General features: G+C 39.2%; 3 protein-coding genes across 3 annotated transcripts; 1 reads left to right on the forward strand and 2 right to left on the reverse strand.

The window, feature by feature from the left end:
• Nucleotides 1-381: 381 nt before the first annotated feature.
• LOC117302661 lies at nt 382-9,476 on the reverse strand. Its single transcript, XM_033786644.1, has 10 exons — nt 9,448-9,476; nt 6,819-7,075; nt 5,602-5,727; nt 5,102-5,225; nt 4,570-4,675; nt 3,911-4,134; nt 3,233-3,547; nt 2,091-2,363; nt 1,084-1,310; nt 382-846 (listed from the first exon to the last, which is right to left on the reverse strand). The coding sequence occupies exons 2-10, from the start codon at nt 7,059-7,061 to the stop codon at nt 580-582; spliced, it is 1,905 nt and encodes a 634-aa protein (XP_033642535.1). The 5' UTR covers nt 7,062-7,075; nt 9,448-9,476; the 3' UTR covers nt 382-579.
• Nucleotides 9,477-12,258: 2,782 nt separating this feature from the next.
• Nucleotides 12,259-19,509, reverse strand: LOC117302714 (lysophospholipid acyltransferase 5-like). Its single transcript, XM_033786715.1, has 11 exons — nt 19,232-19,509; nt 18,399-18,506; nt 17,765-17,871; nt 17,235-17,366; nt 16,528-16,818; nt 16,142-16,228; nt 15,732-15,898; nt 15,162-15,309; nt 14,582-14,740; nt 13,181-13,299; nt 12,259-12,481 (listed from the first exon to the last, which is right to left on the reverse strand). The coding sequence occupies exons 1-11, from the start codon at nt 19,335-19,337 to the stop codon at nt 12,448-12,450; spliced, it is 1,458 nt and encodes a 485-aa protein (XP_033642606.1). The 5' UTR covers nt 19,338-19,509; the 3' UTR covers nt 12,259-12,447.
• A 282-nt stretch (nt 19,510-19,791) lies between these two features.
• On the forward strand, nt 19,792-25,600 carry LOC117302305 (myeloid leukemia factor 2-like). The gene is made up of 8 exons (XM_033786195.1): nt 19,792-20,209; nt 20,612-20,774; nt 21,262-21,363; nt 21,977-22,105; nt 22,538-22,610; nt 23,127-23,213; nt 23,692-23,815; nt 24,636-25,600. Exons 1-8 carry the CDS (start codon nt 20,169-20,171, stop codon nt 24,748-24,750), a joined length of 834 nt encoding a protein of 277 aa, XP_033642086.1. The 5' UTR covers nt 19,792-20,168; the 3' UTR covers nt 24,751-25,600.
• The last annotated feature ends 299 nt before the right edge of the window (nt 25,601-25,899 follow it).

A 25,899-nucleotide genomic window follows, 5' to 3' on the forward strand; every position in this document is an offset into this window, starting at 1 on the left:
ATGTACAAAGTGCAAGTTATGACGTCACCATAGAGGTCTTTTGAATTGGCTTTTAAGTTATTTCAGGAATTGGTAGATATTTGTTCAAATGCACCACCACCACCACCCCCTTGCCCTCCCCTTTCCCCACGGCCCTCCCAGTCGTGGGTCGGTTTAATAAGTACTGGAAATTTGTGTAATAACTACAATCATTCCGAGGACATACAGTTTTCAAACGGAATCTTTTATTTATAATGTTTACGCTGCGACTAGAGAGCAACTTTCGCGCTCAGGGTCAAAAACCATACACAATAATGATATAGATGTATTTCTAATAATAATAATAATATATACATTTACTCAGCAGTGCAATGTAATGCTGATCGAGTCACACTTAAATTCTCGAAACATCTTCTTACAAAAATTCTCCCCTTCCTTACAACAGATTGCTTCCAAATGCCTTCTTGCACAGTGGACAATAACTTTATACAACATTTGGCATCAAAATGGTTCTCCATGATCAAACGAGTAAATCCTTCTCTGTTTAGACTGGGCCCCTGTCTTTCAGGAACCTGCTACTCGGGAAGTAGTTCATGAATCCTAATACCATTGATATATGTTAAACTCTGCCCCGCCATAATCACTTCCATTATTAGCGCTCCTCGTGTTGGCTTGTGTCAGGTAAGTTTCCCCGTTCCTTTTGAAGACACTCCAGTCCATCGTGGCCTGGCCCTCTATAGACCAGTACAGGACGAAGATGCTTCCTTCCATGATATAGATCCTGTTCTGCACGGTGTAGTCGTCGTTACTGGACACGGTATGCTGAGTCCGAGATGCACCGATGATCAGGAACATCCGACCGTTTGCCTGTGTGTAGGGAAAAGAAGTGATTCAGGTAATGGAAAACTTTTTGGACGCTAGGTGGCAGCAGACTTACCATGTAAATCCATCGTTCCTGGTTATGTGTGCGTTTGTGCCCAGAACAACGCAAACAAGGGAAATTGTCCTGATAAAGTCTGCTGCCCTAGCGCGTTCCCAAGTGTCCAATTGGATATAACTCTTTAATTTGTATCCGTACTTCTTTTCTTCCCACATTGCACAAACCTTGAAAACCTCTACGTCCACAATGCACTGTGTTTCTGGTATCTTCTGATGGGTCTGGAACTCTTCGTTCTCTCCGTTCCAGACGTAGGTCACCAAGTCGTGGTCGCAACTCGAGCCGTCCGTCTCTGGTGTCAGGACGAGGTAGTCCGATCCAGCATGGTGGAAATGAGTCGCAGCAACGGTGGCAGTGGCGTCAGGGAGCGTATGGAGTAACGTCCACGAGTGATCTGTGCAGGGCCCAAAATGCAACATTCTGATTAGTACAGATCGATCACCCTTGGGAACGAGTTTGATTTCATGATTCGTTGCTCTATGTATACCCCAGCGCCTTACCCAAATGTGCTGGGATGGGCTGGGCGTAAACGCATTGGACCATCATCCAGCTGATCTAACCCATGTCACCTCTTCCTGATACTAAAATTTTTGACTTTCTTTGTGTAAATCCATTGCAAATTGTACACAGTATTTCTTCCTCTTGTACTAAATGATATGAGCTCGATCGCAACATTCTTTATACATTAGTTTATTAAAAAATATCGTTTATCCATGTTTTATCATAATCTCATCAATCGTGTGATGTGCGAACATTGTGTTTTGATTGTGCGCATTGCGCCGACCGTAGTGCAATCGCTCCCATCTTGCATCGCTACATCCTTATGACATTTTGTACAAGCTCATCATCAGCCCATTCCAGCAGTCTGGGTTGAGACGTGGAGCGGAGCCAATATTGATTCAGACTTGGCATTGAAGTAGTCAGGCCCCTTCACTGGTTGATTACATAGTGGTATGACCTTATTGATAACACGGGGAAACAAACAAAATGGCCACAGTTTGATAAGCCGGTAGTACTGTTCTTCTGCACTACGAATCATTGCCAATGTCGCAGTGCTTTTCAATGGGGAAACTTTTGTTTGTCTAACTCGATTCAAAAGAGGGAATCCTTCAAAAACATCAGAGACAATTTTTGAGGATGGTAATTTTGTTGATGTATAGAAAAAAATGCATACCAGTAAGATACACGGAGTTCCTCCAAGAGCCTCCGCATTGCTCGTTACTATTGCCGTTGCAGTTAGAGCTGCACTCCCCATCACTTCGCAGTCCGTATACATCGTAGTTCTCATCTCCACAGAAGCATTGAGACCCAGCTTGCAGCCCTGCGTACGGATGACCACGGAGTCGACAGTAGGTTACACAAGTCTCTACATCCATAGTGCCTGGATTGTAGAAGTCCGCTGACATTGCACGGTTCCCGTCATCCAGAAAGCAACCCATATAAACATCTGTGTGAATCATTGAAATATGGTGAGTTGTGGTTAAAATCTTGAGGATCTTTAAAAATGGCAAACCACTTGTTTGTATAGATCTTTAATCACATATTTGAGTTGTGGTTCAAATCTTGTTTTTGTTTTTAAATGGCAACCCACCTTTTTGTATAGATCTTTTATCACATAATTGAGTTGTGGTTCAAATCTTGGGGATCTTTAAAAATGGCAACCCACTTTTTTTGTAGAGATATTAATTTTTTATTACATAATGATGACATGCTTGTGCTCAATTTCACAAAGCACCAACAATCAATCTTAAGATGAGATGTCAACATTATACCATAATGATTTGTATATTAACTTTGATCACACTTTGAATAAGATAAAAGTTAATTCGCGATTAGCTCTTTATAAAATCGACCCCTTGATGTGTGTCATTTACCCGAGATGAATCCAGGAATGGTAACATTCTTTATCTCATAATATCCAACTATTGTCTCGAAGAAGCAACCATTCTACATTCATGACGTCGACTTTCTGATATCGACAGGTCGATCAATGGTACTGAGCTCCGTATATCTCATCAAAAAATACCTAGACTTGTAGACAAGTCGTTAATGTTTGTCGCGATTGTAGCGTTATGGTTCTATTTGTGACTCTCGCAGTTCTCGCGAGACGCTCGAGACTGCTGGTCCCGCGATAGTTCTGCCGTCGCTTCTATGGCTCTATAAAGGGGCCGTAGGTGGGAGCTAGGATTCTCGCGAGAGAGCAGCAGTTCCGCGAGAGTCGCGTGAGAGCCGTCACGCTATAATGGCTTGTCCAGAAGTCTAAAAGATACCATGCTTTTTATGAATGAATATGGGTATCATAAACGTAATACTCACAACTAGTTTGCGATTGCTTCCACAGCTCTGGCTGGGCATTGTATCCAGCACTGTCCCCATAGGAAAACGGCACCACCAAATACGACACCCCTGCGATCTCAAATAGAACAGGCGTCCCCGCTCCTTTGGTCCCAACGTTTTGCACGTGGTAGAACTTGTCGTACTCGCTGTACCATTTGTAAATGGGGGAGTCCATATTGTAGTTGTCACCTCTGGAGTTTGAAATGAACATGTAGTTGGGGCCGGCAGTGGAAGATAAGAAGGTACTTGCCCAAGCTCCGTAAGTAGTCATCATTTGGAAGGAGTCGAAGGTTCCTGCATCCGGGTAAAATAATTATTGGTAACGGCAAAAGTGTAAAGGTAAATGCACTGGGTCCAATTTCATTAAGCTGTTAAGCAGTAGAAATATTTAACAAATTTCCTGACTAAGCATGAAATGAATGGAGTACCAGTCGCAGCAATGGAAAGTATATGGTATAATTTGGCTGGTAACCTAATTGCCAAGCAAAACAGTTCGGTGCTTAGCAAAGTTTTGTGTGCTTGAACGCTTTATGAAATTTGGCCCTGGTAATTGGCAACCTCTCGTTTGTGACTCGTGTTCATTTGGGAGAAAAAGACCATTCACTGTCAGTTTCACTAATAATTATAACATTTATTCATTCAGCAGTTTCACTATACCGTTCGAGTAGATGTACACGATCGAATCGACGGTCCGTGACCCGCCAAATGTCTGGAAATTGGCGCCAAAGACAAAGAGCTTTTCACCAATCACCATGGGCGTTATTTGTTTGGCCATACTCAAGCCAATCAGATCCTGGTCGTACTCGTACGCGGCCGTTGATTCGTTGAATTTAAACACTCTGGTCGTGGCCTCAATTTCTGAACCGTTGTAGCTGCTGATGCTGCAAATAGAAGTTTGTTGTTTCTATAAATGCCGAATATATACCAGATTAAAGTGTGTCAAAAATAGGATGTCCAATATAAGCATTTTCAATCCAACACGTTCAAATATCGAGCTTGTAATTAGCATGATTGTGTACAGATAATGGAATACTTTACAGTGTTCTGAGCATGTGCAACCAAGATTAATAGATTTACCTGTTAAGTTTGCTGTCACATAGTATCCAATGGTTGCCCCATTGTCAAAAGTCTGCTGCATCCAAACTTCCCATAGTGTTCAAAAGTCAAATTTTCGATTGGACAGAGTCAAACTTTCACAGGTTCAATTTTTCTTCATTATAGACCTATTAAACCTAGATCTAGTTTTCAATACGACCAGACTGAATACGATGTATTAGTTGTTGTACGTACAAATGAATGATGAGAGTAAAACTTACTAGCCACCAACGATGAGAAAGTGCTCATTGTTGAAGGTGAATCCCGTGCTACCTTGGGATGGAGACCCCTCTAGCGTTTGCACGAGTACAGGCTCGTCCTCACGTGCTGCGAGAAAAGGAGGGAAATAAAATAAAAACATATTTTGAGTGGAGCTCTAAGACTCCGTTTATTCATCACTAGTGAAATAAAATTACAAAAGTTGCCTAAAGGGCATCTTAAACTTGACGTACATGTTCACAATAATTTCGTGACTCTACCCAAATCGCAAATTTGACACAGTAACTAAAATTTAAAAAACACGATAAAATTCCGTGTCCTTGTCCCAAGTTGCAAGAGATGACGTCAGTCACTTCGACAATAAACTGCAACGGGTTCGTTGTGCGGACATTCCTTTGTTGTTTGGTACACTTAAAGGGAAATCACATTCTTCAACACTATAAATAGCACTGTGTCGACGTGTTCAAGTCCCCCATTGTGTTTCAAGTCCCTTTGTGGACTTGTTTTAATCTCACGTGTAGGATTTAAACGTACCAAACTGGCAGCGGTCCCCGCGGTAGTTTTCCGCACATGCGCAATAGAACCCTTCATCGGAGCAATCGGATTTGCACGATCCGCCATTTTGACATTTGCTCTTGACACAGCCCCCGAAGTACTCCTAATGTGAAACAACAAAAATTACCAAAAATTAATAATACACATTTCTTTAAGCTGCTTAGCAAAAATATTGCTTAACAAGTTGTTGCTAAGCAGCAATTGAGCAGGATACCAGTCACAAAGTGTACATGTGAAGTGTTGGTTTGGGTAGTAACCTTATCATGGTAAGCATAGTGCCTGGCTTCTTTCTTTTTGTGTTTTTAAGCATTTATTCGAAGCACATGAGGGTTCCGTAATCGCAATGGAATTACTTTATAAATATTGCTTGATGACACTATTCTTAACGTAAAGTAAAATCCTTAATAATTTCAGAAACAAATTATAATTTTATATATATTTTTCAGCTCAAAATTTTGAATTTATTTTGCCAAACTTACAGTTCTATCGATGTGTTTGTCCACCATCTCATAATACAAATCGTCCGTCTCTGCTGCATGCTGGAACTCCAGCCCGGTGGAGCTGTCATGAGGATGCAATGAACAGAACTCGGACATCTTCGAATACTGGAATTATTAAACCATAATAATGACATTTTAATTTCCCTCTTAACACCCTAATGCATTAATTAAGAAGCTACGTAGTCTCACCATGGAGGAAGGAACAGAAGGAGCTCGAACGAAGGGACTTCAAAAGTCGAACCTGCGGTACCGCGGTTGTCTAACAACACCTCGTAATCACCGACATACCTTATACAGACAATGGGCGACCTGGCGTATGTGAGTTTGCGCGTGCGCACTTGGTTCTTCACTCAACCATGGTGTCGTATGTCGTATGGATATAATACAGAAAAACAACTTTTTTTGAGACCTGATAAAAATTGTGTACACTTGTGCTCACCAAATCGAAAAACACAATTAAATACCAACCACCCTCGTGTGCTAATACCCAAATTTTGAACCACCGCTAGTGACCGGAAAGTCAAAAAAAAAAAAATGAAAAAACATGCCGTGATTTTTCAGTAAAACACCACAAACGGTAAATGAAAACGTGTATATTCACAATTCTTGTCTCCAATGATTCAACTTTACACGAAGGCAACGGTGCAGAGCGGCGGTACTGCACGTTCTGTACAAAGAGATCTAATCCTGCTCGTTAATCGGCCGTACAGCTGGAGGTCTCCTATCTTTTTCCACTGGTTAGACTGGGACATTTTCAGGGTATTCTTTTGTTACTCTGCAGTTTTGCGGGTCGTTCGAGCTCATTCTATTCCTTCCTCCATGGTCTCACCTTGTCTGGTAGATATGACGTCATTGACCGCCATCTTTGATGTCAAGCACGTGCACGTGTTTACGCGCTGCGCCCAACTATCACAAGCAATGACAGTCGTTCATTTATACGTACACACATTTTCATCAACTGTGGCAGCCAATGCAATGGGTACATCTCTTTAAGAAGCAAATGAATTGGTCTATTAGACCATTAGACTGCCTTTAACAGCAAGCTTACTAAACAAAACTCTCGCGTCAGACATTCGGGTCTCTGCTGAGGCAAGGAGAGACCCATTGCACTCTGAGTCGGGCTGACTATAGTTCATTTGACTCTCTTTCCAATTCCCCTTTGATACCACCTAGATAGATCAGATTAATTATCTTACTGTGAACGATAAGCAGCCATCGCTTCGCCGACACAGTCGAGCGCAGTCGGCCACCGAGGAGTTTGTGATGTCCTGTCTGTCGGTCAAAAACAGCGACATCGACACACTTGGAGTGCTGAAGAATTCAATCGACTGCTCGTAGCAAGCTACCTCCGCAAATGACAAGGGAACGTGGTTAATAACTAGGGCGAGGACGATGAGCGAGGTTGCCCCTCTTCCGGAAAAGTGTCCACCAACCATCATGTCGATTGTCTGCGCTGAAAACGAAATAGCCCGAAAATAAAAGTAATTATAAATTTATACAGGCTATAAGAAAAGTTGTGTCATTCAAATGTTCTGGGTCTGTGTTGATCATTTATTAAATAAATAGCGTTTTCGTAATTATTTGCAAATTTTTCCTTGTCAGTTGTTGTATTCCTTTTGCAGGTATATCCTCAATGATAAATTATTATAGCTTTGACATTTATTTGTAAAATAAATATTTGTTTGTAGTGTGTATTCCTATCCTGTTTCATGATCACTATCATAATTCTTATTTGGCTATTACAAATACTCCCACCGGAAACAGCCGTTGTTTACACACTGGCGGCACATTTAAAGATGGCGGCCTCCAGTGAGAAGTTGCAGTGTGAAAACGTGCGTATCTCTTTGGAATGCCAACGGAAGGAAATGAAAATAACTGTAATTATGGTTGGGAATACACTGCGAGTTATAAGTGTAAAGAAAGCAGTTTATTTTCGTGTAAGAAGTGAGAACATCGAGACCTCAAAATGGGACCGACGCCAAACGCCGAATAATGTCGACGACACTCGGTAGCGTCTTACCAGTGATGCGCGCCTCACCGGTAGAGAGTCAGTAGCACCCGAGTTATGAGCTCAAGACACCCACAACAACCATTGGAACAGGCATTATGTAAGTGAACCAAACTGTGTGCTGCAAGTTAAGGATAACTTTCCGTATGGCGCCACCACTTTTTCACTCATTTTTACAAAAAGGGATATCTCACTGAGGTAAATTAGATACATATTATTTCATATAAAATGAAAAAGTGGTGGCGCCATACGGAAACTTTTCCCAAGTTAAAAACAAGTGTATTTACTGTGTAACTAATGAGGGTAACATTGTTTCAGTTAATACACATCCTTCAATTGTGTTGAGTTGTGGTATGAAAACGTTTGTATTTCGCTGTTCAAATTCAGTGACAGGCAGGACACTCCAACACACTTTTTTATGACTTGAGATTACCGAAAGGTGTTTTGATCATGTTTTATGGGTAGGCACTATGTCTGGCAAAAATAATAATAAAAAATGCAAACAACAGAAGTCATGTAATTTTAATTGAGTGACAATAAATATTGTTTCAGTAAAATGCCACAGTACAGAGACAACAGAGACAAGATGCCTAGGTGACTGCACATAATGCCTCAATCTTGAAATGTTCCAAGTAAATTTGTTTTGTTCTCATAGATGATAGGCACTCTTTATTTTATATACAAAAGAAAGCTGCTTTGCCCCCCCAGAACAATGGATAATTTAATCGAGAAGACCCAGCAAAATAATGTTACACTTAAATTGTCTTCAGCTCGTCTTCAGGAGAAATGAGAAATTAAACAAAATGAAATATCAGCGACCGATTGCACAACGGTGTCAAGCGAAAATGTATGTCACCATAATGTATTTCACTTTCGCAATAATAACCGAATAATTATGTTCCACAATTAAATAATCAGCAAAGGGAACTCTTGGTATTAAATTCCGTCCCTAATACGGGGCGGTGGTGGTGTTGTTGAACTCTATAATGAGGGAATAACTATATAATTTTTTTAAATCTGATGTGATGATAAATTATATTTAAAAAAAGAATTGTATTGTGTGCATAATGGTCATTATTATGTGTACATTCTAACGTCAGTGACTGAAACAACCGATATAATAAACACGATATTGCTAACGGTATTCACTCACTTCTGGTTAGGACACTAGGATTTTGTGACGCATTTCAATGTTCCATATTGGCGACCGAGTCTTTGCTTGGCGAGTGATTTGAAATTGGTTTTTATACTTTTATGGTTTTAAGTTACTTCTGGTTTTCGCGGCAGTCGATGCAGGAAATTGCACGTGATTGACTTTGCTGTGAATTCAAGTATAAATTGCGGAGATAATAATATATTAGACCAATAAATTGCCGAACTCTAAAAATACACGAGACTGCATCTTGTGAGTGGCACGTTATCGCTCTCGCACGCCGAACTGCAGCATGCCTGTCTGTTGCAAGTGGGTGGTGGGTGGGTTTCGGGCCGGGGATGTGTGTATCCCGGTGCAAGTATTTATAACACCGAAGGTTTACCGGCGTCGAAATTTAGGAGAAAATGTCTACGAGCAACCGTACTGATTTCCTACATACCTCAGAAATTTAAGTAGATATAATAGATAGAATAGATTTATTTATTGTCCACGTTAAAAAAAAAAAACATAGAAACTTGACATCCATTGGCCAAATACAAGAATACACAATCAATACCAAAACTGTATAGATTTTAAAATAAGTAAAATTAGAAATAAAAGCATCAAAAGCCCGCACATTAAAAAAGAATGCAACTTGTAGACTGAATATCAAACTGTTACTTACCGAAATAATGGGCCAATACACCTTCCCTCCTTGCGGCGAAACTGACTGTTTTTTTCCCGAGACGTACAGCAGATGATTTGCTATATTTGTCCGACAACGGCATTTATTATTTATGTTGTACAAGACTGACAAATACATTTAACTATCTTTGCGCAGGAACATAGCTTGTTTCTTGTGCATGATTACATTGTACGAGGTATTGACCAGGCTATGAGCAAGTCTTGTAATCGATTCTTTGCACAATTTGCATGGTATCGATTAGAAATTGTGAGTGCCGCCCGCACACAACAAAAGAAGACGTTCGAAAACAACTTCACTTGCGGAATAGTCAAAGCCTCTTAAATAAATTCACCATCTAATGAACCGATGCTAGAAAAAAATTCAACTGGGTCACTCAGGAACAACAAATTATTTATACGCTTAGAGTAGACGGATTTTGAGCTCAAAGAGGGCGTTCTCATCACATTCCTTGGCACAATAATTGTGCCATTGGTTTTATCAATTCCAAGTAAACCAATTATTGACTTTTTGTTTTGAAAGTAAAGGTTTTTTATGGACCGGATGGGGACGTTCGTCTCACGTTTCCACTCATCCGGAACTTGTCCTTGTTGGAGATGTTTCGCTTAATTAATAGAAAAATTGCAGATGGTACAGAAATATCCGCCCGGTGTGGCAAATATTGTATCCCCGGATGTTCTGTGTGTCCACCTACCCACCTCTCCCTCACCGACATTTCTGATAGCGCCCTCTCTTGAAAAACTCCCTGAGTTTTTGAACTTCTCAAAACTAGTTATCTGAACTATACGCCAAATGATTGGAACACAAGTCGGAAGATTTTCCCTCCCAAAATGCCCACTACATGATAACAAAAACAAACTGCTTCAATCAGTAACTGTTCTTGTGAACAAATTATAGTGCATTATCTTTTAAAGTAGTAATGGCCAAGCATGTAAACTTTTTCTAAAGCTTTATAAAATAATTGTTATGCAGTCTTTGAGGATTTGAGAACAAAAGTTATGTTTATACGGCAGTACATTATTGTCATAATAATTTGTATTTAATAGTTTCAATTCATAAAGCAATCACCACACAAATTTATAAATATTCAAAATAAAAATGTAAATGTTCAGGTGGAAATAAAGTTTTTTTTAAAGAGGGATATAATAACGGGCCTCTTTACACACAAATAAACTAACGGAGATTTGCAGAATTAAACAAGCTGTAGGCCTACCTTGAGGTAACTAGATGTTGAACCCCATATTTTGTGCACTGCTCCCGAAAACTAAATGTACGTTAAAGCAAAACTTTAACAATTTATAGCTTAAACTTGTACACTTTTACCAACAAATACATATAAATAACATACCTCATCCAAAATCAAATAATTGCATTTGAATCTTACAATTTTTTCCCTGCATATTTTATGTTTACTGTAATATATGGCTGTTGCTATGGGCCAGGCACTATGTGACTATAATGTGACTTCATGAAGGTTGTTTGTGGATTCCGAAATCATTATAAAACTATACATGTACATCCTTTCACCAGTGGGTGTGTTTACATTGAACTATAACTGGGTGATTAAACTTGAGCAGTTAATCTGTCGAGGAAGACAGCAGCCCTTCTGGTTTGTGCATGATCCAATTAAGTTCTCAGTTTGGAAAAAAGAAGTACATAAAGATAACAGGTGTGAGTTGGCAGGTGAAAAGGATGTTTTTATTCTAACCTCTTTATGTAATGGAGCTTTCCTGTGGTGCATGAATCAAAATGACTGAACATTGTGTCCACCAATAGTACTGAGCTACATCATGTCCAGTGAATATTTTGTTTATAAATACAATCATAAATTCTGAACAACCTCAAAAATACCCAAGCACCTATAAAATGCGAATCCCCCTATGAAATGCGAATCACACACATGCATATATAATTTACTTATAATGGAGAAATATATATTACATTCATAATATCCAACAGAAAACTGACAACCAAACGTTGCCATTCATTGCATTCAGTGAAACTTTAGATGGGTAACTTCGTTCTGCATAGTTTGTGGAACCGGACACAATACAAGAACATGACACACAAAGAAGTTAAGCAAACCAGAAACAGGTTACCAGCCAGAACACCATTCCACATGTACAATTTGTGAATGGTTTCCTGCTAAATTGTGCTTAGTAAAAATGTGTTAGCATTCTACTTAAATTAAATTGGCCCAAAATTATGATTTTTAAAAGATTGCCAAACCATCCTGAAGCATCCCTAACTGATAAATAATCATCAAAATAGAAGATCCCTGCACAAAAAGACTTTAATATTATCTTAATTTTGATACACAGAAAGTAGTGGCACCTACATATTTACACAATTCAGCTACATTTTATGCTACTGGCAATGACTAAATAAACAAAATAATAAAATGATGTTTTTTAAATTAGTATTTTTTAAATTTACAATAAATTTATCAGAATAATAGATATATTTAATACCGTTAAATATAGTGTTATTTGTATGACTCTAACACTCAATACAATTATTTGCTTCTGGTTTGTGCTGTGTAACCAAACCATTGCTAAAATAATCCAATATCATTGAGATGCTTCAACATGTCTTGCTAAGCAAGACTTTTTTCTGCTAAGCAAAGTCACGGGTTCAAACAGCATTTTGAAGAAGAGCTCTTGGTCAATTTCATAAAGCTGCTAAGCAGAAATAACAGGGCAACAGTCACAAATGGTACAAGTGACTTGGTGCTAAGCAACTTTTGTGCTTAAGCAGCTCAATGAAATTGGGAACTAATCAGGAAAAAAACCTTAGGGCATTTTAAAAATAGTAGTCTAACATTATTATTTCAGTTTTTGTAATCAGACTAAAATCATAACAAACAACTTCTTCAGGCTACAGAAATAGTATTTGTTTTCTATATTTAACTACTTTAAATTTCATTACCAATTTGGTAAAACTTAAAAGGGGTCGTAACTTCAGCGATGCAACGTCCATTCTTTACTTTGTCTTCGCGGTCTCTTTCCCATTATCTCTGCAAGTCAAAGATAATTTAAGATTGAACTTTAAACGAAACGATCTCACACCTTTAATAGATGTTAAATTTTGCATCGAGATAAGAATATAAGTTGGGTTTCGTCTTTTCAATCCTAGCTAAGTGAAATGCCTGTAGATATTTTCCACAGAACTTTGAAAAGTACCGAGTATACAGCGCTTCTAGTACACATCGGTGTAAGGGCAAGCCCAAATAATGATTTAACACCTGTCTACCTTTACATCTAGAGGATATCACCCCCCCCCCAATGTCCCATACTTAAATACATAAGATTTTCCTTATGCACAAGAGTACCCCCTCAGAAATCTCCTTTATAATTCTTGAGATTCCAAGCAAACAACGGAGACACAACTTGGGGGGGGGGGGGTTACACCATGTCACAATGAAAAGAATAAGTACTGTTTTCTAGTTACTAAATCACAATATATTGATTCGTGCAAATTACATATCATGTTTATAGACGTTAAACCAATGTTTGTATGAGAGAGATTTGCTGTTACAAGCTTGCTGTTTATATCCCCTTGTGAGAGTTTTGCTTAGTTCCCTTGATGGGGAAGTTCATTAAGACAGGCAGACAGACATATGAGAACCAAATGTCCGGAGTTAGAGAAAACTGTGTGATCTCTGTTTCCTTTGATAATCAACTTTTGTGAGTCGGACAAGACTTCTTATACTTACTTGGGTGACTCCGTCTGGGGCTTGTAGATTTTGTTGAGTTGAGGTAGAATAACCATTGAGTAGAGGAGAGGGAAGGTTATGTAGAATATGACTGGCATGTAGTACATTGCACTGTACACCTACACAGGTACAAACAGAAAATATTGTTAAAGACATTGTACACTTTCGGTAAACAGTATTGTCCAAGGCCCACACTTCGTGTATCACAACTTATATATAAAATAACAAACCTGTGGAAATTTAGGCTCAATCGGTCATCGGAGTCGGGAGAAAATAAAAGGAAAACCCACCCTTGTTTCCGCACGTTTCGCCGTGTCATGACATGTGTCTAAAATAAATCCGTAATTCTCGATATCGAGAATTGATATTGTTTTGAATGTTTTCTCAAAAAGTAAAGCAATTCATGGAATAATATTTCAAGAGAAGTCTTTCACCATTACCTTCTGTAAACCCTGTAAGTTATTTGTAAATCTGTAAACTTTTAATTGTTTTTCTGTTCCGAAAGTGTCCAATGGCTTTAAATAGTGAACAATGTGTAAAACACAAACAAACTCAAACAAATGTTGATAGATACCACTCTTGCCACCCCCCCCCCCCATTAATTTTTTTTTATTTTACAAAAAACTTCTAAGCGTTGTGTGATTTTTAAGCGTTATAGTGCAATCCCCTTTTTATATTATATAATTCTATTGTTATCGTTGGCAGGGGTCTGGTTTTACACATCTCAAGATGACAGTTTTTATACTTTTGTTTTAACCTTGACAGCCCCTGTCCAACTTGTAATCATTTTGTATGCCTAAAGATTTAAAGTAAAATAAATAAATAAACAAGATAATTTTGGGCAATGTATAAAAGTATGGTTTGGTATATCAATTAATGAATGCAGGATATTACAGTTTTGCTCTAACAGGGGGTCAGGGAAAAGCAAAAACATAAGTGTAAATTTGTATATCTTTTACACCCCTGCTTGCAATTGTGCCACACATTTAAATGGAAATCGCGGTGGGTGTTTGCCATCTTTGCAGAACTAAGCAAAAGCTTGAAATAGCCACTGTGGTATAGCAACTTATAAATTATCTACAATGCAAAAATGATAGACTTTTAATCAGTGTTGGTAAACAATTCAAACTTAAAACAATGGCTCTAAGATTAGACACCAGTACAGACAAACCTCTTTCTAAAAGCATGCCATCGAATACCACCCGAGTAATATGCCTAGTGATATATTTGTTTTCACAGGACTCGGGGAAAGTACTTAGTATACAGTGCTAACACACATCGGTGTATGTGTAAAAAAACATAATTAATATTCTTTATCCGCTATGCAAATTTAACATATACTATGCATGCCAGTAATTACATTTACCAATTACTAATTCTGACAGCTGGTTATTCACTCACCACATGTATTCTGCTCCAGCGCAGTAAAACCAGGGCGGCCAGGGCGTGTCCACACACAAACTTATTCCAGATGAGTTTGATGGCAAACAATGGGAAATCAAAGGCAGGAGTACTAACGATCTTACTCAGGGCAGGAATCCTTTTAGTTGCATCTGTAATCTATATGCAAATCAAAACAACCTTTTTTTAATAGAGAGGCGATTTGTTTGTTTAATATGTTAACTGTTTTGTGTTAATTTTGTAATGCTGGTTGGTTCATTGACACAAAAACTTTGAGTCTCTACTCTACAAGCTTTGCTTTTAGGTGAGACCTCCACCACTTCATATAAATCGGTTAATCCTAGTAATTAGTTGTTAGCAAACACCCTTGTGTACAGGTTTCCTAAGGCTTGCAATCTACGGTGATTAAGTCCACTTATGAGGCATCTTTGGTGTCATTACTAAGAATATATACATGTAATAATAATAATAATAATGACATCATAATCAGATAATTGTCAAAGCAAACTAATTGAGTGAAAATTGAACTGAAATCAATTGTTCAAGCTTCCATAAAAATGTTGGGTATTACATAACTTACCTGAGACTCAATAAACGTTACGAAAAACTCCTGGACGAAGCAAATGAAATAACCAATGAAGAAGCCATGCCAGATGGCCAGGAAGAAAAGTGCGGAAGCCTGAGAGATGTATTTATTATTCAGGAATTTCAACCTCTTGAACACATACCTTGGGATGGTGAAAAAATAGTATCAGATTAGTAATTCAGATATTGTGTAAAAGGCACATTCATCCATGGTGGACCCAATACTAACGAAGCAATTGCCTCCATGCCCCTTGGTCATTGCTTTGGTGCCCCTTAAGATGATCCAGTCTAAATTAAAGTTACCCTCGTAGCAAGTGCTCCCTCGTAGTTACCCTCGTAGTGTCATTGCCTTGGTGCCCCTTGAAAGGTTCCAGTAGACATTTACATTTCCCTCAGAGGTGACCTTTACTAAGGGAAAAAATGCCAAGCCTAGCCTACAACCCGTTCCCATGTCAAAGCACCCATTCAACTCACCGGGTACCCATAATCTGATAAATTCACAGAATCCTCCAAGTTAAAGCCTTGCCTACAAGCCATCCCATGTCAAAGTACCCATTCAACTCACCGGGAAGCCCATAGGTTTGTTGAGATATTGAATGAAATGACGCAGTGCTTTGAGATAGTTGCTATCTCAAATATCTTTGGCCTTAGACCAACGCAGGCGTCCCATAATGCATTGCCTTTCTCATCTTTTCCGTTGTATGTAAGCCCGGCCATAGTGCAGACACCCTCCTGGAAAACAATTGTAATATTATGATGACTCACTTTTAGAACAAATTCTGTACGGTCCATTTACTGTTTATCTGAGGTGTCCATACACAACATCCATATTCCAATACACATTAATAAACTAACATGTGAGTAAAACTTAAGTTTCCAAAAAGCATTTCCTAACACTTACGATTTTGTTATGCTTTGTTATCAAAACTATGCTACTTATCGATATTCAGTTGAGAATAGTTGTAGTTTTCTTACCGTAAACATGAAGACTGAACTGTACTTGAAGAAAAGGGATTTACTCCAAAAGACCAGCACAAACACTTGATAAGGAAAAGAGGAATTCTGAAACAATAATGGTAGAAGAGCAGGTAGTTAGGTAGTTAGAGCAGGTGTAGTCAGATTGGCCAAGTGGTTTCTCTCCATGCCTTTCACCTCATCAGTGGACCCCAGACTGGACCAAAGTCTTGCATGTGGGTTGGGTTTTAGAGCAATGTGGCTCCCTCTTGCTCAAAGGTAAAATGGAAAAGAGAGCGAGTCAAAAGGCTGCAATCCCTAACTTTTTATTGTTAATTATGCTGTACACTTGGATTAGACAATTGAACACTGAGGGCGCACTTGGATTCCCTATTATTGATACTCACCGCAAACTGAGCAGACAAGAGGTACTCATTAGGGAAGAATGGTGAAAGAGCACAATGGAGGAAGACATAGAAGCACCCAACGTAGAATCGATTCATTGCCGGCTCCACACAACTAGGCAGTTCACCCTTGTCGTTACCCAAGAGTTTCTCTTTGGTGAAGTCAAGGTACCGACGGAGGGAGAACTGGGGGCTGGCAAAGAAGCCTCCGAAGAAGTAAGTGTAGCCGGCGAGTTCTAAGAGCGAGGGCGCCGTCTTGATGTTGAATAACTTTTGTTCTGCACTCAGCTGCTCCTACAAGTAGTAAAAGGGGGAATAGATGGAAGATTGGTATTACAATAACTTCCTTGTGTCACTTTTCTACCACTTTCCGCACTGGAAATGATAAAAACCATCATGTCCATTTAGTTTTTCTAAAAGTCTTAGAATTTTTTTCAGCAGCTTTTTAAAGCCAGATTGACAATTTGCATGGCTGTATCCGACATATCGAGTTACAAAAGCCCTCTTCCTCAAAACAAATGCAGGCCTCTGTTAAGGGTTGCCCCATGTCTTAGCCTTGGTGCCCCTTAAAAAACCGTTCCATAGACTTTAAGATGTTCCAAGATGAAATTCCAAGCCTGCAGTGGTCTGCTATTCAACCAGTTGCTTTGCTTTAGAAAAGGGAACAATGAAAGTTTTCTTGTCCCATACCTTATTGTCTGGTACCTTACCTCTTTTTTCTGACCATCATAAAGGTCCCAGGCAGTTCCGATGAGTCTCAGAGTGAGGATACAGTGGGGTGTAGTCCATATCAGATCATAGCCATCGGTCGCCAGGTATATGTAGGCAGTCAGCAAGTATGACTGAACAGTTTAAAAAATAAAAAATAAAACAGCAGAGTGAAAATTAGTAAATGAGGTCAACTGTGGCAAGGCTGCATGGCCATCCCCATATTTGCCCTGGTCCTGGCCTTTTGTGCTCCTTCAAAAGTTTTCCATAGACTTCAAGTATGAAAGGGCTGGTTTGATATGCCTCGTAATAACTCACATCACCCACAGCAATTGCCAGGGTGCCCTGTGCTGTTGCTGATGTACCCTCTGCAAAGTTCCAACACAAACTTACATTTTCCCCCATAGGAAAAGTGCCCCTTATCAGTAAGAAATTGTTGTGCCCCCTACAAAGGTCAAAGAGCCTGATATTTGCAAATAGAAATGACCTTGCCCTCTCAACGTTGACTTTCTAGGCTTGTTGATTTACTCACCATATTAAATGTAAATGAAATGGCTACAGAAAGCGGAGTCCCTCCGATGGTCACAAGCAATGCATAGTTGATTAAGACAGAGATGGCTGAATGGATGATGTCATAGCCTGCATATGAATAAATGAATAAATGAATAAATTATTCAACAATAACTAGCTCCGCATATTTTCATTGAAAAAATAATAAGCCCTACCGCCTGAATGCATGATCTATTTATATTCATCAATTTCATCAGTCTAAATGCATGAACAGGCCTGGTACTCCACAAATGCAACAGAGGTGATTGCCACTGGTCATTGCCTTGGTGCCCCATGAAAGGTCCAAGAGAAATTCTCAATTTCCCATAAATTTACAATTTCCAATTTCGCCATAAATGTACAATTTGCTATACCAAGGAGAAAATGCCTTGATGCCTCTTCCCTTTCAATGGCGCATCAGCCCTGAATCAATTTTGGTTTCACAAATTGGGCTTGGTTGGGTTCGATTCCCTGCCATTACCTGTTGCTTTTTCTTTCCAGAGATCTTACTTACAAAGCAATTTGAGCGTTAGAAGCCCAGTGCTCCTTTGCACTTGGGTAGTGTAACGGAGAGTGTACACTGTTTATCTGATAAAGTTTATACACACACCCCTTACCAAAATTTAAATAGGCGAGAACTAGGCAACACACGGTGAAGTAGGTGTGCTTGATTGTTGGTGACTGACCATGCAAGAAGGTCCTGGAAATGTATGCCAGTGGAAAACCTGAAAAGGAAACCATTTGAAAAGTAAGTGACAAAACATTACAGGGAACAAGTGCACACTTAAAATGAACGTCAAGTAACTTATTTAGTGTTGCACAGCAGGATTGAAACAAAATGTAACTAAGTAAGTTTCCAAACTAATGGCACTGTACAGTGAAAACTCTCACTCTCATGGCATTATCAAATTTTAATGTATGATATTGAAGCACTTCATAATATTATAAACACTGAACAATGTTTTTACAGGACTTCTATTTTTTCCATGAAGACTTTTTGATGTTGTAAAATTGTCCAGGGCAAATCATGTCATTACTTAATATTTTATTCTCTTTAGAAAAATTGCTTTTAAATCATGTTGAAATCATTTAGTGGAACTTTCCTGAGTGATATACAGGTACAACTTACAAGTAAACAAAATAATAAAATACATAAATATGAAATAAAAACAGTGACAACATTGAATATGAATATATTTGCTATGTTGAAAACTGTTGACCCATTCATAAAAAAAGTGTCGGAAGTGCCGATTAAATAAATTAACAAACTAAAAGGTTTGTGAATAATTCAGTCAAACTTTTACATTGAATTGAATCGAATCGAATCAAGTGCAACACTGAATACACATCCATATGGACTTTAATACCTCCATGGATACACCAATAAAGTACACCACATAAAACAGTCACAAGGCAGTCATTATTGCGAAAAATAACATAAACAACATACCCGCAAGAAATGTAAACAAGTACAATAAAGCCGGTACATCGAGCCCAAGACGACCGGCTAGATCCCCCAACAAACTCGGCGAGGCTTCGGTACTTTCCTGCTCCATTTTTAACTCCGTTGTGAAGTCTAAACACACGTAAAAACAGCCTCCATCCACCCCTTTTGTCACATACTTTATCTGTTATGACCTCGAGTAGACTTTGATTCGATTATTCCTGCCCAATTGTTGTCAAATCGGTCAGGGCCAGCTGGAGTTCGGAGTTGTACTTTTTGTAAATAAAAACCTCAGTAACCTTTGACCCAATAGAATAGATTTACGCGTGCGCACTCTCACTCAATTCCAAGCGGGTAGTTAGTCTAAACTTGTGTAAGTCTATCGGTAGACATGGTCCCCCTACTCCTTATCCGCAAGGAAGGAAATGGAGGACTTATACAAGTTTAGTGTAACGAAACGGCGATTACCACTTCGGGTCTTCGGGTATCAGGATATACTCACACAACAACTCGAGCGCGAACTGTTTTCCGGTATTTTCCGGTATTTTCCGGTGTTGTACAGTTTTCGTGTAAACAGAAATTACCAGAACTTGCGAGGAGTTGGACTTCAGTTGAGCCGAGGAAACACTTTCTTTGCATAATCTACTTTATGTTAATTGTGAGAAGCTGTGTGAGAGATACAATCACAACAGTTTTCTACCCATACAAAGAGCAATCTTCCTCGGCAACCAATTCCAACAAACTGTGCAGTGCAGAGTGCTGTTTGTGTGCCAGTTTTTCTGTCCGTATTTGTAATAAAACACACGGGCTCACACAGTACAGCTAGCTCAGCGATCGCACAGAGCACAGGCTCAGCTGCTTACCAAATCCATTTCACACTACGCTTTGTTTTTGGGGAAGCCGTTCTGTTTTTGGTTTTGCTGGTCGTTCCCGAATCGTCACCATGTTTAACTTTGGTTCAATGTTCGACGACCCATTTTTCGGGTAAGTATTTTTGTAGAATAACTTTCCGTATGGCGCCACCACTTTTTCACTAATTCACAAAAAGGGTTATCTAATTAGTAATTGATACTATTACTAAGATACTATAATATAAGATACTATATTATTTCATATCGAATGAAAAAGTGGTGGCGCCATACGGAAACTTTTCCGCCAAATCTGTCCAGAACTATTTTCCATAATTCTATTCATCATCCTGATAAAAAATAAATGAAACTATTTGAGTAAATGCAGGGGGGGGGGGGTCTGCTATCTAGAACCATGTGTTTGAGGTTTGTTTGCTTAGTTATACTAAACCAATTCCACATGTTTTATTATCTGTTTATATTTTTATAGTACATAAAAATACCTGTCTTAAACGGTTCTACGATTGTTTACTTTTAGCAACGTACATGAAACTCACCGACGCCATATGCAGAGAATGCAGCAGTCTATGTTTGACCCTGGCTTAATGGCCATAGAGGGCCAGCAGGGCCATAGAAACGCAGAAGTGAGTCTTGCTCGAAGGGGTCATCATCCTCATAGGTCACCGTCAGGAAGCACTCAAGTAAGTCTTCAAGTTTTGTTGGGGGAAAGTGCATTATTATATTAGTCAATAATAGTGCCTTTCGACAATGGAGAAAAATCAGCCAGACGGGGTTCGGGATAAGGTCGATAGTAGAGACAGGATGTCATTACGTGCCAATAGATTTCAATAAATAAACCCCAAGTCATCCTGTGGTAATTTCGTTAACTTTTTTCAAGAGAAGATGTACCAACAAGTAACGTACCTTTGTATCTGGCTCATTTTATAATACATGTAAGTGAGCTTTTTAGAGTAAAAGTTAACTAAGCAAATTTAATTGTTTTGATACTCGGGGAATGGTGTGTTTTGTCTAATGTTTTGTCTGTCTTTTAGAAATAACACTCACACTCATTATTTCTTTACGAGGAATGGTTTAAACCAGAATTTGGAAATATTATCTCTTACTAATAATTTGCTTGATGGTAGAAAGGTTTTGGGCTTATTTGTTGTTGATTTGGTTTCATAATAGGCTCTGCAGCCATTTGGAATGTCACCGGATCCATTCAGCATGGGATTCGGAAATATGTTCGGTAACATGCAGAGCATGATGTCTAACATGCACCAGAGTTTTGTAAGTTAAACGTTCTTTAAAATCTTTAAATTATCACTGTCTCATTTTGTTATAACTGTAAAACATAAATGGTTAAAGGCTTTTTCTTACCGTTTCTTGGGGAGGTAGTACTTTCTGCTCTATCAGCCAGGCTTCTGATTGATGATATCCAAGCCTGCATCTCTAAGGACTGTAAAAGGGGTAACCCTTTTTCAGCCCTCGGAGTAGGTGGGAACACACTGTCACCGTGGTCAAGTGGTTAGACTACAGGACTTGCAATCACAAGGTTGTGGGTCCAAATCCTACCAAGCTAACCGCTGATTTCACAATGACTAGAATAAGTATGGTCGTCTACATGTAGTTACTGAGTCACAATTTCTTGATTTGTGCAATTCATAATCATAGACGTTAAACCAATGTTTGTATGGGAGAGATGGGAAGTTGCCAGCTTGGTGTTTAATATCCCCATTGTGGGAGTTTGCCGAGTTTCCTTGACAGGAAGATCTAAACAAAGTAGCCTTTAGGCTGTGTGTGTCTGGTGACTTGCATAAACATTTTTGTTTAAACAAAATTGCTAACGATAAGTGTGCATTTAAACAAAGTTTGATATTTTGATATTTTTCACACCATCCAGGAGGACATGTCCAATAATCCCAACGTGCACTCTTACTCCCAGTCGTCCTTCACAAGCTTCTCATCAGCAGGAGCAGGCCCTCCTAAGGTCTATCAAGCAACATCCTCAACAAGAAAAGCTCCAGGAGGGGTAAGGATAATTGCTATTGATTGTGTGAAGCCAGCCGAGGAGTTCTGGTCACGTCATGGGTTTGGGTGGAGGGCGGTCACGGGTCAGGAGTCGATTTCACAAAGAGTTAGGACTAGTCTTATCTCGAGTTAGGATGAGTTACTCTTCCTAACTTAGGACTACCCTTAAATTTTTAATATCTCCTAGGACAAGTCCCAACTTTTTGTGAAATCGACCCCTGGAATTTGAGAGGGCAAGGCTTCACAATCAAAATAAACGAAATGAAATGAGGTGGGAGGAGGGGGCTGCATTAACTTCGTTAGTATTTGCTTAAATCCTAACAAAACTTGAAAAACAATGTTTTCGGTTTGTTTTCTTTGACTCCTCTAGCATACTTGACAAGTATAGACCATTAAAGGTAGAAATTTTATTATGGTAATATTTTTGTTATAGGTGAAAGAGACAAGACGCTCCGTGAGAGACAGTGAAGCTGGATTGGAAAAAATGGCTGTTGGTCACCACTTGGGTGAGTTTTGGAATTTAGGCTCACAGTGTTTTAGGCAAGGATGAAGATACTTGAGGAAACTAACACCCGGTTCAGACAGGCGCTCCAGAGTTGTGCCGAACGAAATCGATTTGGAGCTGCTGTGGTTTGACCCTATTAAACATGTTAAATGTTGGTTTCAGACAGGCGACCATAACATAACATTAACATTAGGTTCAGCTCATGACAAGATCTACGTCTGAAACGAGGGCACTCCAGAGTCGTTCCGAACGACTGCAACAGTCGATCTTTCGACTTCTAGCCCGTCCAGTCGCTCCTAACCATTTCAGACGTCAAACTTTTCATGCACTTAATTCAAAAATTTGGTTCGCCGCGACTCTGGAACGCCTGTCTGAAACGAGTGTAACTGACAAGTCTTCAAGGGGTGCCCCCATGGTCAGAAGACTACGGGATAGGTAACGGGTAACGGGAAGATACTTGATAAATTATAAAGCTTTTGCTCACCGTTAACTATTCCATGTTCATTTTATTATGCAGGAGAACGTGCGCACGTCGTTTCACGCTCCAGAAACACACGCACACAGGAAACGGAAGAGCAACAAGACTTCAACAACTTAGATGAAAGTGAGTCGTTGCATTTATTACATTTCATTTATTCTGGTTGTATGGAAAAGGAGTCTCAAAAAAGCGGACTTAATCACTGTACTAGCCAAGAGAGAAGATGAGGAATGAAGTTTCAGTTTTAGGAAGGAAAACCCAGAGAATTATTCCAGGTGAAAAACCCTCGCAGCTTTGATTGGGATGGAATCCCAACCATATAGTGCCCATAAAGTCCCAAATTTTTGCCTAGGCACACTGAATTGAAAGGAGGTTCTCCGAATAGTTTTTCTTGGTTTTTATTGTTTTGGGTTGTAAATTGTTTTTGGTTGTAAACGCCCCCATGCACAATCTGGTGCATTCTAAATGGTTTCTTTATGAGTTGTGTGAATTTAATTAAAAGTCCCTCCCCCAATAGCTCAATGCACTCATCAGAGATCTCACAAACAGTTGTCTTAGTGAAGGTTGTAAGTATTTAAAGTATTTTCTGTGGATTTCTTTTTAGCGGAGGCCGACTCTTTTAACCAGGAGTGGAGGCAGAGAGCTCAGCCGCTTATGGGTCAGCATTCAAATGGAAGCAGACATAGAAATGCAACCCCAGCAATTACAAATGGAACCCCTCAAACCAGGTAAAGAAGCGGACTCAAGTTCATATCTATTATGATGCAAATTTATACATTTGGGTAGATGGCCTTAGCTTTCGATCCAAACCGGACCTTCTTAAAACCGGGCATTCTTCTTATCTGCCAATAATGAACTCAACACGCTTGAGTGAAAAGAAACATTGTACAACAGTTTGTTTAATTTTGCTAACAATTGGACCAGCTTATGCTCACCTTTATAAAGGTTTACAAGGTGCTGGGGCACATGACAGACCAGGGGATTAGAGCACTGAACTCAAGCTCCTGTTTAGCAGAGTGGTGGTTCGAATCCTGGTCGTGACACTTTTGTCCCTTAGCAAGACACATAACCATAATTGCTTCTCTCCACCCAGGGGTAAATGGGCACCTGTGAGGTCAGAAATGGTTCTTGTGATAATGTTGGAAGCACTAAGACGCCCTCCGGGTACAAAAAAGCTATTTAAAAAATGACTATTATTATTGCTATTATTATTAAAAGCCACTGGAGCCAACCCCTTCTCTTAGCGAAGAGTGTAACTGGCTTCTTTTTGTGCATTAAACAACACACAGACCTTTGGTTTAACGACCAATCCGAAGCGTGAAGCAATCATGATTAAATTTCTTGCTTAGGTCATGACAAAGATTCGAACCCACACTCTGCTGATCAGAAACACCAGCGCTTGAGTTCGATGCTCTTTACCCTTCGTCCACGTCACACATTATTACTTTTTAACATGCTGTATGTTGTACATTATCCTAAACAGTATGCTACATGTATGAAGCTTTTGTCAACTTGTACATTTTGTATTTTGTTTGACTGTTATTACAGACACGAGCACAATACAGTCAGGAGAGACAGGTCCCCGATGAGACCTAAGGGCCCCAGTCATGGCGGTCGCAAACACGGCAACAGCAACAGACACAACGATAACACAAGATACTAGACATAACTCAAACTTAACCATGCTGCTGCCATCTTGTAAGTTAACACACCTCGCACAAATGCATGAAACAACAATTCTGTGCAAATTTGGTCTTAATCTGTTGTGTGTCGGAAGAAAATAGTGAAAAACCAAGCACAGTTTTCAGCATGTAAACACATGGTCCTTTTCTTTGGTTGTAACAGCCAAAATCAGCTGTTGTATTTTTTTCAGGGTTTCAGATGCAGTTTTCTTTAAAGACCATTTTAATCGGTAAACTTTTAAACAGTTATGTTTTTGTTATCCTTTACCAATCGGTATTATACCTTTAAGGCAGGGAAAAAGTCTGGTGCCTTGTAAGTGTCTTGAAAACTTGATGGAGAAATCTGACTAACAAACAGGCAACAGCATGGTGAAAGTCTGGTACCTTGTTTGTAACACTGCCATCATTCTTTCCACTGTAAACCACAAGTTTGCATCCTGGTTTTGTGTCAAGCTTTTTGTTTTAATTGACCTTTACTACCTTTGTCAGACTCAGCTGTGTAATGGATTGTTCATTTTTGTTCTAGATTTCTCCCTCGGCATTTTCAGTTTATAGTTTCTATATTCTAGTTTCAGAAAGATGATCTGTTTCATTATTTATGGTTATATTGCAATGAATAGTTTAGTATACCTTTGGATAATTAATCAAAGGTACTTTACGTTTCTGTTTATGTTCTTTTTTTTTGTCTTTTTCTTTAGTTATACAAACTTGAAATGGAATCGAATCAAGGAAAGTCTTAAAGGCCTATTATTATTATTATTTTTCATTGCCTCATTGTTTCTACACTTCATTTATAAATTACACACTATGTATTTGTGTAACAAACTGTGACTATATGTTTTTACTTTGTATTATGGCCTTCCATAGTTTTCCACCCTTGGTTGACAGAAACTCTGGCTTTGACATTGCAATAGAAAGGTCTATGCACAGCAGGAGCCAATTTCACCAAGAGCTAAGATTGATCGTAACAGCAAATCAACTGTAGTTGCTAAGTAAAGTGTGATGTCACAATGCAAATCACTATGGTAATACTGACTATTTGTCTTGCAATGAATAGACTGATCCAGTAGGCTTCGCCCACGACGCACGTGTGAGCAAGAACACGTGAGCCTCTCCAATGCCTTTCTGCA

The sequence above is a fragment of the Asterias rubens genome, chromosome 18 (assembly GCF_902459465.1).
Source record: "Asterias rubens chromosome 18, eAstRub1.3, whole genome shotgun sequence".
Lineage (NCBI taxonomy): Eukaryota > Metazoa > Echinodermata > Asteroidea > Forcipulatida > Asteriidae > Asterias > Asterias rubens.